At 44.7% G+C, this 18,912-nt stretch overlaps 1 protein-coding gene and 1 non-coding gene across 2 annotated transcripts; both read left to right on the forward strand.

Moving 5' to 3' along the window:
• The first annotated feature begins 3,623 nt into the window (after positions 1-3,623).
• LOC119338227 (BTB/POZ domain-containing protein At1g55760-like) lies at positions 3,624-7,002 on the forward strand. Its single transcript, XM_037610528.1, has 4 exons — positions 3,624-4,072; positions 4,761-4,918; positions 5,273-5,388; positions 6,156-7,002. The coding sequence occupies exons 1-4, from the start codon at positions 3,954-3,956 to the stop codon at positions 6,756-6,758; spliced, it is 996 nt and encodes a 331-aa protein (XP_037466425.1). The 5' UTR covers positions 3,624-3,953; the 3' UTR covers positions 6,759-7,002.
• A 209-nt stretch (positions 7,003-7,211) lies between these two features.
• Positions 7,212-7,285, forward strand: TRNAI-AAU. The gene has a single exon. It is a non-coding gene; the product is annotated as a tRNA-Ile (tRNA).
• The last annotated feature ends 11,627 nt before the right edge of the window (positions 7,286-18,912 follow it).

An 18,912-nucleotide genomic window follows, 5' to 3' on the forward strand; every position in this document is an offset into this window, starting at 1 on the left:
ATGAAGAAGTAACTCTACCAAAACATCATGGATATGGAGATGGAGCACCCATGCTTTTTCATAGATACAGATACTGATACCGTCAGGTTCCACGGAAGGGTAATCATTGTCAGTGTGCAATCTGAAAGTTGAAACTCTGATTAAATACATAGTAAGGGCTTTTCATAGTTACTATGACTTGCCACATGGATGGGCTTTCCTGTCTCCTAGCTTCTGTCTGAACTACTTGCACTCATTTTGACTAGGATTTGGATGAACGGTATGTTAATGTCAACCTAGATGATGATGACTTCTGCACCGAGCATCATCATCAAGTAAAAATGTGTAGTGATGGATAAAATGGAACCTAAACTAAAATGTTATAGCTTGAAAAACACTTGTATGCACAAATAGTTTCTACCGGCGACGTCCATAAGTGAAGCACAAACCTTGGTTAATACGGTAATAAACTATTGGCTGACAGAAACCTATAGATGGGATTTGTTGGAACCAGAAACTTCAACTTGTAATGTACTTTCACCATCAACTGCTAAGCCATTGACTGTTTAGTATTTATGCCTGAGTATTAGGTTTGTGTAGATTATATCGTTAGGTATCATTTTTGCTTACAGACATGCTCTGAATTGAGATGTGTCCATCTGCCTGCAGCTCCAAGATCCATAGAGCAGACAGGTTAGAAGAAATAAGACTGACCTTCTTCTGCAGAAAAGAAAATGAATTGTGCTAAGTTGTGATGATGTTGATGGGAGAAATTATTCATGACAAGTATCTCAAATATCCCAAATGTTAGTGTAATTACAAGTGTTTCTTAGACTGTTGCGTTACATGTCTATAATGTGATATGTTGAGATATCGCAATTGTGGCTTGCCATATTTTCATGTGGAATTTAATCTGGCAAAGCTCTGCGCTTCGTGTATGTGAGCTTTCACCTGTATTAGTTGTATGTATATTCAAGTGTTGCATGAAGTATTATGCTCTCTTGCATTTACCCAATTGACAAGAACTTTATGTTGGGTATTGTCAATGCAATGCTCTGTCCTGATCAATCAACTTGAATCATTACCTGGTGCAAACAAAATTCTTTCTTTGTATTTTAATTCTATCCTATGTTTATAATATTAGTGGAGACGTGCGTTTGCACGTGCAAGCTTACTAGTACTGAGAAGTGTCACTAGCTGGATCATATCACACGGCTAGCGTGTAGGAGCAAATGAAAGGTATCTGTGGTTTAATCCAAGAACGAAGTGTGGAAGTCATACCACTGCGCCACCGTGTGTTTTGATTCGGGGAATGCAACGTGCAGAAGTGAAGCACCTATGTTGGTCACGTTCCATGTGGTGGAACCATCACACAAGAGGGTTTAAGTACTAGACTTGATACTAATGCTCGCGTTAATTTAGGCTTTCCGACGAGGTTCATTCAGTGGGAGGAGTCGTTTCCGTCGACCACGAGATGCCTGTGGTGACTTCGTCAATCTCAAAATATTGTGCCGGCTCAGTATCGAAAATGCTCATAAGCATAGAACGTGCGTGTATGCGTTCATAGGGATGGGTGTATATGAACGTTTTGCGTTGTACCGTGTTAAGATAAATGTGAAGCAGCTCTGTTGGATGGTTTTGTGCTTGTTGATTTTTAGACAGAAGGCAAGTTTTGTGGCTCTAACTTGTCTGATTGAAGTTAATTAATTACAAGTACGGTTTGCTAGACATCAGACGATTGAAAAAAATTATAGCATCAGTCAATTTTGGACGCGGCCGAAGGCAGGGATGGCTTGAGTAGTGACAACGACATGCGTCGACCTCACTGAGGACAAGTCAGGATCTTGCTGGAGACGGGAACGACGGTATGACCTACGATGTTTCGGATAGAGGCGAGAAAGTAGGTTGGTGGATGCGGATGCAGAGGCTGTCGACGCCAGAACAGGAGGTCGGGGGAGGGAGGGCTTAGAGGGATGGTTACGACGATGACAAGCATGAGGGTGGGGCGAGGTTAAGGGAAGCGTGGGTGTCGAGGCTCATCCTGAAATGTGCATCCTGACCCAGATTGTACCTAGGGTGGGTGGCAAGGCTTTGTCCTTCCTTCCCAAACAAAAGTGAGCAGTACTATATCCGGTGGTTTAAGCAATATCACTACTACTTTACTGACTTAAAATGTCTTACATTTATTTACAAAGGTGGTATTAAAACAGCCCATATGTTGGATGCATTCTCATTGGCTCTTTACGAGGATGGCCATCTATCCAAATGCACAGCCTGATGATCTAGTTTTTGCCGCATTCCGTTGGGTCTTTATGCTATTTCTCTCGTGCCTTAATGTTAACCTTCACTCTCATCGTTGCATCATTGTTTAGTTGTAGCAGTATAAACCATCTGACGCCCACAACGATCACATCATCATTCATTAAACAGATGAACACAGCGTCATATACATGTTGCTTCGCACGCGTGCAAGATAGGGATCTTTTGATCAACCCTACTCCTACTCTAAATTCACTTTATGGTGCGCGTTGTTATCCTCTCCTACTCCTGTTAGTTTTGTGGTCGATCTTACCAAATTAATTTCTCTAATAATCCAGTAGGAGTAAGAATGGACGTCCAGTGACCATGGGAAAAAAATCATCTTAAGGAAGAAAAGTAACAGTGCTCCTAGCACAGAAGCGGCCACATCTTCCCACAGGCAGGAGAATCTGCCACACTGGGAGCAGGCAGAGAGAATCAAAGATTCCGAACAGCCAGGTTGCTTGTGTGGGCGAGAGAAAGAATCCAGGGGGCAACCGGCGCGGGCCCACGCCGAATCACGCAGATACTTTCCTTGTCCACTCGGGATCTCCAAACAACACTCCACCCCAAACTTCTCCTCTTGCTCTCTCACTAAAAATATTTATTTTACTCACGCACCGAGATTCTTTGCGTGCATGCGTATCTCGGCGACAATAATTACGGCCCTGATTCGCTGCCCCCCTTGTTTAATCCCCACTTGTCGCAGCGAATTCGGCGGGTGTGTTCTTCCGCCAGAGGAAAAATCAGCAAAGTGGCTTGTCAATTTGATGAGTTGTTTAGTTTAGAGTAGTCAAAAGAAAGCACTCGCTGCCGTAAAAGCCAAAATGTTTGCTAGCTACCGACGAGAGGAAGAGAGCATAGATATGGAGCGCAAAATCCTGGGTCCATCAGTGGACAAGGACAGTAGCCAGTCGGCAGAAGCGATATGAGCCATCTATGATATGGCCAATGATCCCCACTGATTAACCGCACATTTCCAGCAAGTAATTGGAACCCCATGAAGAACTTATGCCATGAATTCGTCGTCGAGAACGTTTTTCTCTGGAAAATGGATTGGTCAAGTGGGGGCGAAACGAAGGGAACTGCGCGGTGGTTGAGGTAGAGTGGAAGCACAGAGTAATCTAATACTAATCGGCTGGATAAAAAGTAATTAAGCCGGAGCATTCACCATCCGTCTTCCACTGGCGTGGAAGAAAGTCTCCCATTTGCGTGCCGAATTAATCCTCCTCTTCTTCCTCCCCCGCAACAGCAACAGCAACGGCACCCTCCCTCCCTCCCACAGTCCCACTCCCATGTCCTCTGCCATCCCATCCCACCACCATATAGCCGCCACTCCAGCCCCACCCCACCCCACCCCACCTCACCCTCCTTGCGCGCGCGGCAGTCCCCAATAACCCGGGACGGAGAGCCTTCCGCGACTCCTTGGCCGCGCGCACGCCTCCTGCATGCCGCTGTGACCGTGAGTCGTCGCGTAGTTATCTATCCATCCATGTCGTCGTGCTGAGTGGTGGGTTGGCGTTCGGGGTTTGGCCGTGCGCGCGCGGGTTGGCGGCAGTACATGAGGAGGAGGGGCCGCGGGGCAGCCGGGAGGAGGGAGCCTGGGGAAGGGGGCGCTGGGGCTGCTGGGCTGCGTCGATGAGGTGGTGGCGGCGGTGGCGTCGTCGTGGGGTGCGATGAGCGCCGCGGGGTCCCGGGTCGAGGCGGCGCCGCGGCTCGCGCAATGGCGCGTCGACGCGCTCCCCTGCTACACCTACCGCAAGTCCGACTCCTTCCGCGTCGGCCTCTGGAACTGGTCCGTGCCCGTGCCCACCCAGCCCCTCCTCCTCCCCTCTCTGCGAACTTGCTACCTGTTTGGTTTCTTGATTGGCATACATGTCCAGCAAAGCAGGGTGTATCCTGCTCGCGAGTCTTGTGACCGAGGTTCTCAGCGGTGGTTTATGAGTTCGTCATGGGCTTTCTTGTAATCAGTCTGATGTTTTCAGTGCCGTTTTCAGTAGTGGCTTGATTCTGTTTACGAGTGCAAAGGGGATCAATAGGCTGTTTCTGCTAAAAAAATCTTGCTGGTTCGACTCTGAGAAAAGTTCAGAATTTGGTAGTAGTAGCAGGGAAGGTTTTCTTCTGTAAAGTATTATTGAACTGAATTTAAGTTGGATTTGGAATCTTTGGTCAGCAATAATATCTAGTAGTCGACATGCTTTCTTAACCATATTTGTTGTATTATTAAGAGAGACGTGGAACCAAAGATATTTCAAACTAAAGTTTTCACTTTCTCCAACACTCGCTTTCAGCTGTTTCTTTTCTACTATTGCCAAGAAAGATATTGAATTGAATTGTACGTTTACTTCTTCAAATCTCATCAGGATAGTTTTTTCGGTTTTAACACAAGTACAATCATAAAAGATGGGTACAAGATAGCTATGAGGGTTCACCACATGATTCATCATAAACTAACTTAAGTATCTGATTCTGCAATTATGAAGGTACCTGTCTGTGGAGAGAAACAACAAGCAAACTTGCGTTAAGCTCTTTGCAGAGTTGTCAAATTCCGCCAAGAACACAGCCCCGGCACCGATAGCCTCCTTTGTCACAAAACTTCTGATATCCTTTCCTCCAAATCAGAAGATCATAGAGCATCCAGGTAATTGTCTTTTACTGCTTATTATATAAATGAAAGATGAAGATATATTTTCATATTTAATATGTAAGTGGTAATTTTTCAATATCTACTAGTAGTATGTAAGTGACGAGTTATCAAAATAAATTGGTTGTTCTTAGTTCGTACGGATACGAGTTAATTTGTGTAGAGATCAAGTGTCATGCAAAAGCAGCATACCTATTTAAGTTACTGTACATCACATGATCGGGCACACATGCCGCTCTGAAATTCTAGGCTTTATTGTTATTCCAAAATACCATGTTGAGTTCTCCACGCATATCAGCAAGTGCACAAAGCATGGGTTATCTAACCATCAGCTAATTCGCATGAACACAGGTATCTTGGACAAGCATCTGAAGCACGAAGGGTTTGTGTGGACGATTGATAGTAGTTTTACAGGAAGATTTGTGATTGAGATAGAGTTTCTGGACCTGAAAGTTGCAGACTCATCTGTAAGCACTGTTTCACTATCTACTTCTGTTTTGTCAATGTTTGGTACAACAACAATTAGGAGGTGTGGGCTGTCAAAACGAAAAGAAAACAATTAGCCAATTAGGACATGTGGAGTGACATTCTTGACTCACCTGCATTCCAATCTGATTTTAGACAGCTGAACACTATACTAACATGACATTTGGACTGATGCACACCAATATAGAAACTTCTACAGTTTGTTTTGTGTGAGGTGTCTATAGTTGCTTTCTACTGTCGAATTGAAAACCCCCTGATTGCGTGACGTCGCATAAACATGTTCTTTGATCAGAGACGTGCAAAGCTCGCAAGCACAACCGAAACCTAAATCAGACATCTGTTGCCACTTTCAGTAATTGCTCGATCCGGATAAAAACCGATAATATAAGAACAACGTCTTTGAGAACAAATAAAATCCAATGATTTTGAGTAAACACCGTAAATTTTGACCGCTGAGTGCTAATACTTTCCACTTGAGCAAAGTCAAACTTTGGGTCTTTTAACCAGCCCATTTTCATGAAGACCGTAGAAGAGGAAAAGAAGTCATTGTATTGAGCGAAACATGTATTCTACATCATATTATTGGAAGGATTACACTAACAAAAGACAACACATGAAACACTTCAATAATCACTTCTTGCACATGTTCATGGCCGTTTGAAACTTACAGTTAACTTTTTTGTGTGCGTGTGCGTGCGTGCAAGGAAGACTTACAGTTAACTTATTGCTATGTAACTCTGCATTACAGGGTGGTGAACCTGCCTCGATCTGGGCCTCACACCAAATCAAGCAGTCCTCAGACAACACCGCGCTGTCATCCCTCGCAAGGATGCTGCAAGAGGGCATCCTCTGCGACATCACGATCAACGCCGACGACGGCAGCATCAGGGCGCACCGGGCGATCCTGGCCGCCCGCTCGCCCGTCTTCAGGAGCATGTTCTCGCACGACCTCAGGGAGAAGGAGCTCTCCACGGTCGACATCTCCGACATGTCCCTCGACGCGTGCCGGGGCTTCCTCAACTACATCTACGGCGACCTGCACAGCGAGGAGTTCCTCGCGCACCGGCTGGCCCTCCTCGGCGCCGCCGACAAGTACGACATCGCCGACCTCAAGGAGGCGTGCCTCGAGAGCCTGCTGGAGGACATCGACGCCCGGAACGTGATCGAACGGCTCCAGACGGGCCATCTGTACCGGCTGCAGAGGCTCAAGGACAGCTGCATCAGGTTCCTCGTGGACTTCAGGAAGGTGTACGAGATGCAGGAGGAGTTCAGCGCCTTCCTTCAGACGGCGGACAGGGACCTGGTGGCTGAAGTGTTTCAGGGCGTTCTTGCGGCGTGGAGTGGCCGGTGAGCCATTGGTGGTGCATTGTTTGCTGGATTCTTGCCGGTGCAGCTTGTAAATAGCGCGTGCAAGCCATTGTTTGTTGGCGATATAAAAATTTAACGTGTATACTTCGATTGGATTTTGTTCATATATCATATGGTAATCCAATTCATGTAGATGTAGTGCGTCTTGGTGATCCTGTACACTCACTGTAAAAGTCTGCAAAATGACAGTTATTTTGTGAAGCCAAGTGTGAGCTGCCTCCCCTCTTCGTACGTCTTTGGTTCAGTTCAGACTAACGCGAGCTAGCACGTAAATCTTTTGATTTGATACTGTTAAGTGGTAACGGTCCAGTATGGCATAATAACTCACAACAGAGTTCTGTACCTGATTTGAAGTGTTGTGAAGATTTTTTATTCGAAAACAGGTGTTGTGAAGACTAGAATATCTAGTTCCTACTAAATAGTCAAGTACAACAAAGGCCTATTAGCTCAGCTGGTTAGAGCGTCGTGCTAATAACGCGAAGGTCACAGGTTCGAGACCTGTATGGGCCAGTAGTTTTTCTCCCACAGCTTCAAATCTTTTCAGGGAATAGGTGCATGACTGTTCTTCAGCATGGCCAGTATTTTTCCGGGAGTTTCTAGTCGTTTTTTAAAAGCAATTTAGGGGAATATGTGCATGGTTCTTCTTCCTGGAGCAATATTTTATTATTGACACTTCCTTTTTGGGGAGTTTCTAGTACTTTTCTGCATAAACAAAACTACAGAGTGCCACGAGGTGTGTAAGGTAAAATATGTAGAATCTGCTTCTTTTAGAATGAATCTGTAGAATATTACCACAACTCTAGCATTGTTCAGGAGAAAACATGCATATGCATGGTTCAGATTCTCTTTCTTGATATGTCAATAGAACGGTATAGATACTTGCCCAACACAAAACAAAATGGCTACCCACTCTCTTTATTACTTCAGGACGCCTATGAAAAAGGAGTTCTAAAGGATTTTCATTTAAGCAAAAATGGTCCAGGTATATCTCATTTGTTGTTTGCTGATGATAGCCTTCTATTTTTTAAGGGGTCCTTAGATCAAGCATTAACCATTAAAAATATTTTGACGGTCTATGAGGAGGGTACTGGGCAGTTATTAAGTCCAGATAAGTGTTCGGTTCTGTTTGGGAAGAATTGCAGGTTAGAAGATCAAGTGTCAATCATGGTAGTCCTTCAAATTACTGAAGAGGGTTTTGAGGATAAATATCTTGGACTACCAGTGCCTGAAGGAAGAATGAAGGCTGGAAAATTTCAGTATACCAAAGATAAAGTGCTAAAAAGACTCTCAGACTAGATTGAAAAATATGCATCAAGCGGGGCGAAGGAAATTCAGATTAAATCGGTAATCCAGGCTCTCCCGGTGTATGCAATGGGTATATTTAAATTTCCGGCATCTATTTGTGAAGAGCTAGCGCAACTTATTAGGAATTTCTGGTGGGGGATGGAGAAAATAGAAGGAAAACACACTGGCTCGCTTGGGATAAACTAACCAGACCAAAAGGAGAGGGCGGTATAGGTTCTCGTGATCTTAGACTGTTTAATCAACCTTTCCTTGCAAAGCAGGCTTGGCGGATTTTGGTGTTTCGAGAGTCGTTAGTTGCAAGGGTGTTGAAAGCCAAGTATTATGCATGGACATCTACTGGACACTGTGTTTCCACAGTCGACATCGGTTACATGGCAAGGTATTATGCATGGTTTGGATTTGCTTAAACAAGGTGTTATTCGGAAAGTGGTCGATGAAACAAATATTAATATTTGGAGAGATAATTGGCTGCCTAGGAAATCCGGCCTTAAAATTTTGGAAAGGAAGAGCAGAACAAGGAATAAATGGGTGTCTGACTTATTCTTGAGCGGCCCGAGAAACTGGGATCAGAATTTGGTAAAACATGTTTTCTATCCTCATGATGCTGAGAGATCCTAAAGATGCGTATTCAGTCTCCGGGGGATGGTGATTTTGTTGCGTGGCACTTTGAAAAGAATGGGTTGTTTTCTGTATGACGCGCGTACAAACTGGCGATGAATCTTAAGGATCGCAAGGAAGATCTGGGCCAATCCAGTGGCGCTGTGGATGGGGAGAGACGGCTTTGGGATATTATTTGGAAGGCGAATGTCACACAAAAAATCAGGATTTTTGCCTGGCGAGCGGCTTCAGATAGTTTGGCGGTTCAGGTAAACAGGGTTTCTCACCACCAAACTGATTGTGCTATCTGCTCTATCTGTGATGTTGAGGACGAAAATATTTATCATGCTCTTGTGATGTGTTCGAAGGCTCGTGCTCTTCGTTTTGCTATGAGGGATGTGTGGAATATTGTGGAAGAAAAGATCTTTAAATTCTCAGGTCCAGATTGGCTCCTTGTGCTTCTGAATCAGCTGAATTCTCATGTCCGTGAGCAAGTTTTATTCATTTTCTGGAGAGCTTAGCACTTGAGGAATGATCTCATTTTTCATAAAGGGAGGGAATCTGCTGTTCTGCTGCTTTGTTTCTGGAAAGCTATTGGGCATCTTACACTTCATGCATTCCAACAAACAGTCGGATTTGAGCAAGAAAGGTAAGAGGGCAGTGGATGTACAAGCGGCCGTCGATATTTCAGCAAGGAATCGAGGGACTTGGCAGCCTCCTTCGTCCGAGGCCTTTAAGATTAACGTTGATGCCAACTTTGTGGAGAGCATGAGCGCTGCCAGCGTGGGGGTTATTGCCCGGGATCATACGGGCCAAGTCATCCTTTCTTCTTGGGATTTTATTGGGTCGTGCACGTGTGTTGATGAAGCGGAGGTTCGTGCATGCCTTGCCGGGCTCTATGTCGGTATCAGTCTCAATAAACCCATTATTGTAGAATCTGATAGCTCTTTTGTGATCTTCTTTCTTGCAAATGATTTTTTTGACAGGTCCCCTTTTGTTGATCTCAAGAGGGAAGTAAGAAGCATTGTGAAGCTTGCAAATAATTTGAAGATCGTCAAGATCAATCGCCCGGCAAACATGGCGGCGCATGAGATTGCCAAGTTTAGTTTTGACAATAGGTCGGACGGTCTTCTTTATTACAGTGTTCCGCCCTGCGTGGTGTATTCTGTAATTAATGATTGTAAGAACTTTTCAAGCTGATTAATATATGGGGTTGTTTTTCAAAACAAAAAATGGCTACCTACCTGGAAACACAACAAAATTTTAAAACATATGGGTTAGCGCATTTATTTATTTTTCACATTTTGGCATGTATGCTACTGCCTTTCCCAGTTACAAGAACGAGGCAAAAACTTCTTGGTAAAATGTGTTTACACATGTATTTTTGTCGACGGCAAGAAAACAAGAGATTAAGACTTAACGGTTTGGCACGCTAGTAGAATCAGATGAATCCCCAAACACGAAACAAAATGACTAGCCACCCAAAAATCCATCAAAATTTAAAACATATACATTACCACATAGGTGTTTCTGTACTACTACGTAAACATATTTTACTAACCTATCCCCGATTTGGACAAAATTTAAAACAAATACTATCCAACCATTGATTTTTTTTATGAAAGGGCCAAATACCCATGGAAATCGGGCTAAATATCATTTTCATTGCCCCCTCCGCCCACTCCAACCCACAGGCAAAGGCATGGGTGGACCAAGCTAAACACATCTCTAGCAGACCCCGTATATCGACGACCCACAAAACTCGTTTACAATTTGCGAAAAAATTGCTTTGCGGGCCGGCGCGGGCGGCGGCCGAGTAGACCCCGCATAACGGAACTGTAAAACGGAAAATTCATGGATATTCCGCTTTATAGTTCCGCTATGCGGGGTCCGCTCGGCTGCAGCCTGCGCCAACCCGCATATCAGATGGGTTTTTATCTGAATTTGACATATATGCCACATATTCAGAATTATTAATTCAATATAAGATAAAATGTCAATATTGCAATACAACAATCATCCAAATTACAATAATTATTGAAATCACCAAAGCAAACTAAATAATTCAATACAAAACTTATCCCGAATACAAATCACACATGAATTAAATGAAATGAATGCAAAAATGAATTGTGTTACCGCCCAGCCCTTTGCCAATGGTGCTCAATAAGATCCTCTTGAAGCTGAAAGTGGGTGTTTGCATCTTCAATCTCTCGGTAGGTTTGAAGAAATTCTCTAATGCGGTTAGGGTCTCTAGCGGTTTGACACGGCTACACACATTGTCGTAGAAGAACTCCAAGTTCATGCCTCTCTCATCTTCAAGAATCATACTGTGAAGAATCACACAACATGTCATGATGTTTTTCAGGGATCGCTTATCCCAAAAACGAGCAGGACCACGAACAATGGTAAACCTAGATTGCAAAACCCCGAATGCTCTTTCAATATCGTTTTGGGCTGCCTCTTGTACCCTTGCAAATTCACATTGTTTCTTAGTTTTAGGCTCTTTGATGCTCTTGACTAATGTGCACCAAGAAGGATATATACCATCTGCAAGTTAGTACCCCTTTGTGTATTCATGTCCATTGATAGTGTAGTTGCAAGCAGAAGCATCACCACTAGCAAGCCTAGCAAACAAATGAGACCGTTGCAACACATTGATATCATTGAGAGTACCCGACATACAAAAAGCAATGCCAAATCCATATATCCTCGCATGCTATGGCATCTAGCACAATTGTTGCATCACGAGACTTGCCACAATACATTTCCTGCCATGCCTTCGGACAATTTTTTCAAGTCCAATGCATACAATCAATGCTTCCTAGCATGCCAGGCCAACCTCTTCTCTCACTTGATGCCATCAACTTTTTTGTGTCTTCCTCATTGGGTGCCCGAAGATATCGCCGTTAACGAGATTGAACTAGGTATGAAGACATCGACGATCGAATCTCGGGCAAGTAACATACCGATGACAGGGAACAACGTATGCTGTTGTTCGGTTTGACCGATAAAGATCTTCGTAGAATATGTAGGAGCCAATATGAGCATCCATGTTCCGCTATTGGTTATTGATGAGAGATGTGTCTCAATCATGTATACATAGTTCTCGAACCCGTAGGGTCCGCATGCTTAACATTCGATGATGATTTGTATTATGAGTTATGTGTTTTGGTGACCGAAGTTTGTTCGCAGTCCCAGATGAGATCACAGACATGACGAGGAGTCTCGAAATGGTCGAGAGGTAAAGATTGATATATTGGAAGGTGGTATTCAGACATTGGAAGGGTTCCGGAGTGTATCGGGTACAAACCGGAGTATTGGAGGTGTTACCGGAACCTCCCGGTGGAAGATATGGGCCATATGGGTCATAGGAGGGAGGATAACCAGCCCACAAGGGGCTGGTGTGCCCCCCACAAGGGAGGAGGACGAATTGGACTAGGGAAGGGGCGCCACCCCCCTTTCCTTCTCCTTTCCCCTTCCGGTTGAAGGAAAAAATAGGGGACCAAATCCTACTAGGAGTGGAGTCCTAGTAGGACTCCTCCCCCCATGGCGTGCCCCTTGGTGGCCGGCCTCCTCCTCCCCTCCTTTATATACGGGGGCAGGGGGGCACCCCAAAGACAGAACATTGTCTTAGCCGTGTGAGGTGCCCCCCTCCACCGTTTACTCCTCCGATAGTATCATCGTAGTGCTTAGGCGAAGCCCTACGCAGATCACATCATCAACACCGTCATCACGCCATCGTGCTGACGAAACTCTCCCTTGACCCTCTACTGGATCAAGAGTTCGAGGGACGTCATCGAGCTGAATGTGTGCTGAACATGGAGGTGCCGTATGTTCGATACTTGGATTGGTTGGATCGTGAAGATGTTCGACTACATCAACCGCGTTAACTAACACTTCTGCTTTTGGTCTACAAGAGTACGTGAACACACTCTCCCCCTCTCGTTGCTATGCATCTCCTAGATAGATCTTGCGTGATCGTAGGAATTTTTTTGAAATTGCATGCTACGTTCCCCAATAGTGGTATCAGAGCCAGATTTATGCGTAGATGATATGCATGAGTAGAACACAAAGAGTTATGGGAGATAATAGTCATACTGCTTACCACCAACGTCTTACTTTGATTCGACAGTATTTTTGGATGAAGCGGCCCAGACCGACATTACATGACCGCATTGATGAGACTAGTTCTACCGACCTGCTTTGCACATAGGGGGCTGGCGGGTGTCTGTTTCTCAAACTTTAGTGAATCGAGTTTGACTACAGCCGATCCTTGTTGAAGGTTAAAACATCACACTTGACAAAAACTCATTGTGGTTTTGATGAGTAGGTAAGAACGGTTCTTGCTAGAAGCTCGTAGCAGCCACGTAAAACTTGGAACAACAAAGTATAGGACGTCTAACTTGCTTTTGCAGGGCTTGTTGTGATGTGATATGGTCAAGACATGATCTGATATGTATGAGATGATCATGTTTTGTAACAAAGTTATCGGCAACTGGCAAGAGCCATATAGTTGTCGCTCTATTGTATGAAATGCAATCGCCACGTAGAAGCAATAGTTGGCGAGACAACAGTGATGCTACGATGGAGATCAAGGTGTCAAGCTGGTAACGATGGAGATCATGACGGTGCTTTGGAGATGGAGATCAAAGGCACAAGATGATGATGGCCATATCATGTCACATATTTTGATTGCATGTGATGTTTATCTCTTATGCATATTATTTTGCTTAGTACGGCGGTAGCATTATAAGATGACCCCTCACAAAATTTCAAGGTATAAGTGTTCTCCCTGAGTGTGCACCATTGCTGCAGTTTGTTGTGACGAGACACCACGTGATGATCAGGTGTGATAAGCTCTACGTTCACATGCAACGGGTGCAAGCCAGTTTTGCACGCGCAGAATACTCCGGTTAAACTTGACGAGCCTAGCATATGCAGATATGGCCTCGGAACACTGGAGACCGAAAGGTCAAGCGTGAATCATATAGTAGATATGATCAACATAGAGATGTTCACCATTGAAAACTACTCCATCTCACGTGATGATCGGACATGGTTTAGTTGATATGGATCACGTGATCATTTATATGACTAGAGGGATGTCTATCTAAGTGGGAGTTCTTAAGTAATATGATTAATTGAACTTTAATTTATCATGAACTTAGTCCTGACAGTATTTTGCAAATTATGTTGTAGATGAATAGCTCGCGTTGTAGCTTCGCTATGTTTTTTTATATTTTCCTAGAGAAAACTAAATTGAAAGATGATAGTAGCAATGATGTGGACTGGGTACGTGATCTGAGGTTTATCCTCATTGCTGCACAGAAGAATTATGTCCTTGATGCACTGCTAGGTGACAGACCTATTGCAGGAGCATATGCAGACATTATGAATGTTTGGCTAGCTCAATATGATGACTACTTTATAGTTTAGTGCACCATGTTTTACGGCTTAGAACCGGGACTTCAAAAACATTTTGAAGACCACAAAGCATATGAGATGTTCCAAAGAGTTGAAATTGGTATTTCAGACTCATGCCCATGTTGAGAGGTATGAGACCTCTGACAAGTACTTCGCCTAAAAGATGGAGGAGAATTGCTTAGCTAGTGAGCATGTGCTCAGAATGTGTGGCTACTACAATCGCTTGAATCAAGTGGGAGTTAATCTTCCAGATAAGATAAGTGATTGACATAGTTCTCTAGTCACCATCACCAAGTTACTAGAACTTCGTGATGAACAATAGTATGCAAGGGATGATGAAAATGATTCTTGAGCTCTTCGTGATGCTGAAATCAACGAAGGTAGAAATCAAGAAAGAGCATCAAGTGTTGATGACTGACAAGACCACTAGTTTCAAGAAAAGGGTAAAGGGAAAGAAAGGGAACTTCAAGTAGAATGGCAATCAAGTTGTCACTCATGGGAAGAAGCCCAAAGCTAGACCCAAGCCTCAAACTGAGTACTTCTATTGCAAAGGAAATGGTCACTAGAAGCGGAACTGCCCCAAACATTTGGTGGATAAGAAGGATGGCAAAGTGAACAAAGGTATATTTGATATACGGGTTATTGATGTGTACCTTACTAGTGTTCATAGTGTCCCCTGTGTATTTGATATTTTTTCGGCTGCTAAGATTAGTAACTCGAAACAGGAGTTACAGAATAAACAGAGACTAGTTGAGTGATGATGTGTGTTGGAAGTAGTTCCAAGATTGATATGATCATCATCGCACACTCCTTATACTTCTAGGATTAGTGTTGAACCTAAATAAATGTTATTTGGTGTTTGCATTGAGCATGAATATGATTAGATCATGTTTATTGCAATACGACTATTCATTTAAGAAAAAGGATAATTGTTATTCTGTTTACATGAATAAAACCTTCTATGGTCATACACCCAATGATGATGGTTTATTGAATCTCGATCGTAATAATACACATATTCATAATATTGATGCCAAAAGATGCAAAGTTGATAATGATAGTGCAACTTATTTTGGCACTGCCGTTTGGGTGATATCGGTGTAAAGCGCATGAAGAAACTCCATAGATGGACTTTTTGAATCACTTGATTATGAATCATTTGATGCTTGCGAACCGTGCCTTATGGGCAAGATGACTAAAACTCTGTTCTCCAGAACAATGGAACGAGCTAATGATTTATTAGAAACAATACATACCGATGTATGCAGTCCGATGAATGTCGAGGCTCGTGGCTGGTATTGTTATTTTGTGACCTTCACAGATGATTTGAGCAGTTATGGGTATATCTACTTAATGAAACACAAGTCTGAAACATTTGAAAAGTTCAAATAATTTCAGAGTGAAGTGGAGAATCATCATAACAAGAAAATAAAGTTTCTATGATCTGATCGTGGAGGCGAATATTTGAGTTACGAGTTTGGCTTTCATTTAAAACAACGTGGAATAGTTTCACAACTCACACCACCTGGAACACCATAGCGTAATGGTGTGTCTGAACGTCGTAACCGCACTTTATTGGATATGGTGCGATCTATGATGTCTCTTACAGATTTACCACTATCGTTTTGGGTTATGCATTAGAGACAACTGCATTCACTTTAAACAGGGCACCATCTAAATCCGTTGAGACGACGCCATATGAATTGTGGTTTGGTAAGAAACCAAAGCTTTCGTTTCATAAAGTTTGGGGCTGCGATGCTTATGTGAAAAAGCTTCAACCTGATAAGCTCGAACCCAAATCGGAGAAATGCGTCTTCATAGGACACCCAAAGGAAACTGTTGGGTACACCTTCTATCACAGATCCGAAGGCAAGATATTCGTTGCTAAGAATGGATCCTGTCTAGAGAAGGAGTTTCTCTCGGAAGAAGTGAGTGGGACGAAAGTAGAACTTGATGAGTTAATTGTACCTTCTCCCTAATTGGAAAGTAGTTTATCACAGAAATCAGTTCCCTTGATTCCTACACCAATTATTGAGGAAACTAATGATGATGATCATGAAACTTCTGATCAAGTTACTACCAAACCTCGTAGGTCAACCAGAGTACGATCCGCACTAGAGTGGTACGGTAACCCTATTCTAGAAGTCATGTTACTAGACCATGATGAACCTACGAACTATGAGGAAGCGATGATGAGCCCAGATTCCGCAAAATGGCTTGAGGCCATGAAATCTGAGATGGGATCCATGTGTGAGAACAGAGTGTGGACTTTGGTGGACTTGCCCGATGATCCGCAAGCCATAGAAAATAAATGGATCTTCAAGAGGAAGACGGATGCTGATGGTAGCATTACTATTTGCAAAGCTCGACTAGTCGCAAAAAGGGTTTCGACAAGTTCAAGGTGTTGACTACAATGAGATTTTCTCAACCGTAGCGATGCTTAAGTCTATCTGAATCATGTTAGCAATTCCCATATTTTATGAAATCTGGTAAATGGATGTGAAAACTACATTCTTTAAATGATATATCTAAGGAGAGTTGTATATGATGCAACAAGAAGGTTTTGTCAATCCTAAAGGTGCTAACAAAGTGTGCAAGCTCCAATGATCCATCTGTGGACTGGTGCAAGCATCTTGGAGTTGGAATATACGCTTTAATAATATGATCAAAGCATATGGTTTTATATAGACTTTTGGAGAAGCCTGTATTTACAAGAAAGTGAGTGGGAGCACTACAACCTTTCTGATAAGTATATTTGATTGACATATTGTTGACCAAAAATGATGTAGAATTTTCTGGAAAGCATAAAGGAGAGTTTGAAAGGAGATTCTCAAAGAAAGACCTCGGTGAAGCTGCTTACATATTAGGGCATCAAGATCTATAGAGATAGATCAAGACGCTTGATAAGATTTTTCAATGAGTACATACCTTGACAAGTTTTTGAAAGAGTTCAAAATGGATCCGTCAAAGAAGGAGTTCTTGTCTGTATTACAAGGTGTAAAGTTGAGTAAGACTCAAAGCCCGACCACGGCAGAAGATAGAAAGAGAATGAAAGTCATTACCTATGCCTCAGTCATAGGTTCTATAAAGTATGCTATGCAGTGTACCAGACCTATTGTGTACCTTATTATCGGTGGGAAACGACACCTATGGGATCACTAGAATCCCTTCTACGGTTGCGGGGCACGGGGATCGCGAGAAGAGCAGGACTAGCAGACAACACAGAGGGATATACCCAGGTTCGGGCCGCAAAGATGCGTAAAACCCTACGATCCTGCTTTGGTGGATGTATTCAGTGTTCTTGAGCTCTTGAACTAGCTCTAGGCGCTACGAGGTTCCAGAGAGCCGAATCCTTTCTTAGTGTGCCATGGGCCTCCTTTTATAGACGAAAGGGGCTGCCACAGTGGCACACAGGAGGTGGAAAGTGCTACTGCGTTGCAAGCTTATCGCTGGTATTACAGGATAAGACACATTTAATGCGAGGCTTAGGTGTCCCTTCGCTTTATTGGGGACGGGAGCAAGGCCCGTCCCGTCCGTCGCCGCCCCTCCTCGCTTCGACACGCGCCCTGGCCAGCGGTGCATACAGTGCCATGTAGGCAGGCAAGCAGCTGAGGTGGCGCGGTGGTGGAGCCTCCACGAAGGGTTGCATGTTGCCACGCAGGTGCCTGCCCAGCTGGCTGGGTTTGCAGCTACATGCGAACGGCGGTGAAGACTTGGCTGGTGCGGGCCTGGCAGTGGCCCTGCCGGTGCGCTTGGCGAGGGTCTCGTCGGGCTGCACGGCAAGGGTCTTGCCGGGTGGCCCGACAAGGGCCTTGCAGTGGCGTGCTAACTTCCCCGGCAAGGATCTTTTCGGGGATCTCGTGGGTTTCTTCAGTGAGGATAGTTGCTATCCTCATTTGATCTTGAGCATTCTATGTCTTCACAAAGATCTGCATACCACCATGGAGGTGCCTCCCGAGCCCTGTCCAACGCATTTGTCTAGCGTTGGTGGGCTCAAGGGTGGCTCACTTCGGCTGGCATGGGCGAGCTGCCCCGGCAAGGGTCTTGCCAGGGCTGCTGAGGCTGCCCCGGCAAGGGTCTTGCCAGGGCTGCTGAGGCTGCCCCGGCAAGGGTCCTTGCCAGGGAAACCTGCTACGCCTATCTGATTTTTGTGGCCTTGGTCCTTGTTGTTGCTCTGTTTGCCTCGTGGCCTCAGCTTCTTCTCTGGCTTCCCTTTCCTGCCATGTCTATGCGTGGCCGTGGCGGGAGGCTCTGACTGCCTGTGCACAAGTAAAGGGGTCAAAAGGAGAGCCCCTACTTTTGTACACCGACAGGAGCCCCCGGACCTGGGTCATACATAAGCGCAGCACGTTGTTGGGCCAGGCCCAGAACAGTGCGCGGGCAGTTGGGGGCAGATTTTTACCGTGGCCACTGTTCCGTCCGCTGCGCTTCCCCACGACCCGCGTTGAACGCGCGACGTGGGGGTCGTGCACGCGCATGACGTGGGAGGCATGCATGGGACAGTGCTCGCACGCATGTGTCGCATCACAGTTAATGGGAAAGGAGGCGGCCCGCACCTTCCCCATAAAAAGGAATAACCGCGGGCGCGCTGCTCACTTTGCCCCTTCACTGCGCCTTCCTTCAATCTCAGAACCGCCCCCCCTTCTTCTTGAGCCTCTCTGCTTCCGCCCATCGCTGCCGTGCTTCTGCCATCCTCTGCTTTTTTGCTCCCCGCAGCCGCCATGGCACCTAAGTCCACCAAGGGCAAGGGAGCGGCGAAGGATGCCGGCACGTCGGAGCAGCCGGAGAGCAACCTAGTGGCGCGGCGG

This window comes from Triticum dicoccoides, chromosome 7B (genome assembly GCF_002162155.2).
Source record: "Triticum dicoccoides isolate Atlit2015 ecotype Zavitan chromosome 7B, WEW_v2.0, whole genome shotgun sequence".
In the NCBI taxonomy this organism is placed as follows: Eukaryota; Viridiplantae; Streptophyta; class Magnoliopsida; order Poales; family Poaceae; genus Triticum; species Triticum dicoccoides.

Bases quoted from the DNA above. Each gene is read 5' to 3' on its own strand.
- LOC119338227 (XM_037610528.1), top strand. From the start codon at position 3,954: ATGAGCGCCGCGGGGTCCCGGGTCGAGGCGGCGCCGCGGCTCGCGCAA. The intron at 4,073-4,760 runs GTCCGTGCCCGT...GCAATTATGAAG, and splicing joins CGCGTCGGCCTCTGGAACTG to GTACCTGTCTGTGGAGAGAA. The intron at 4,919-5,272 runs GTAATTGTCTTT...GCATGAACACAG, and splicing joins GAAGATCATAGAGCATCCAG to GTATCTTGGACAAGCATCTG.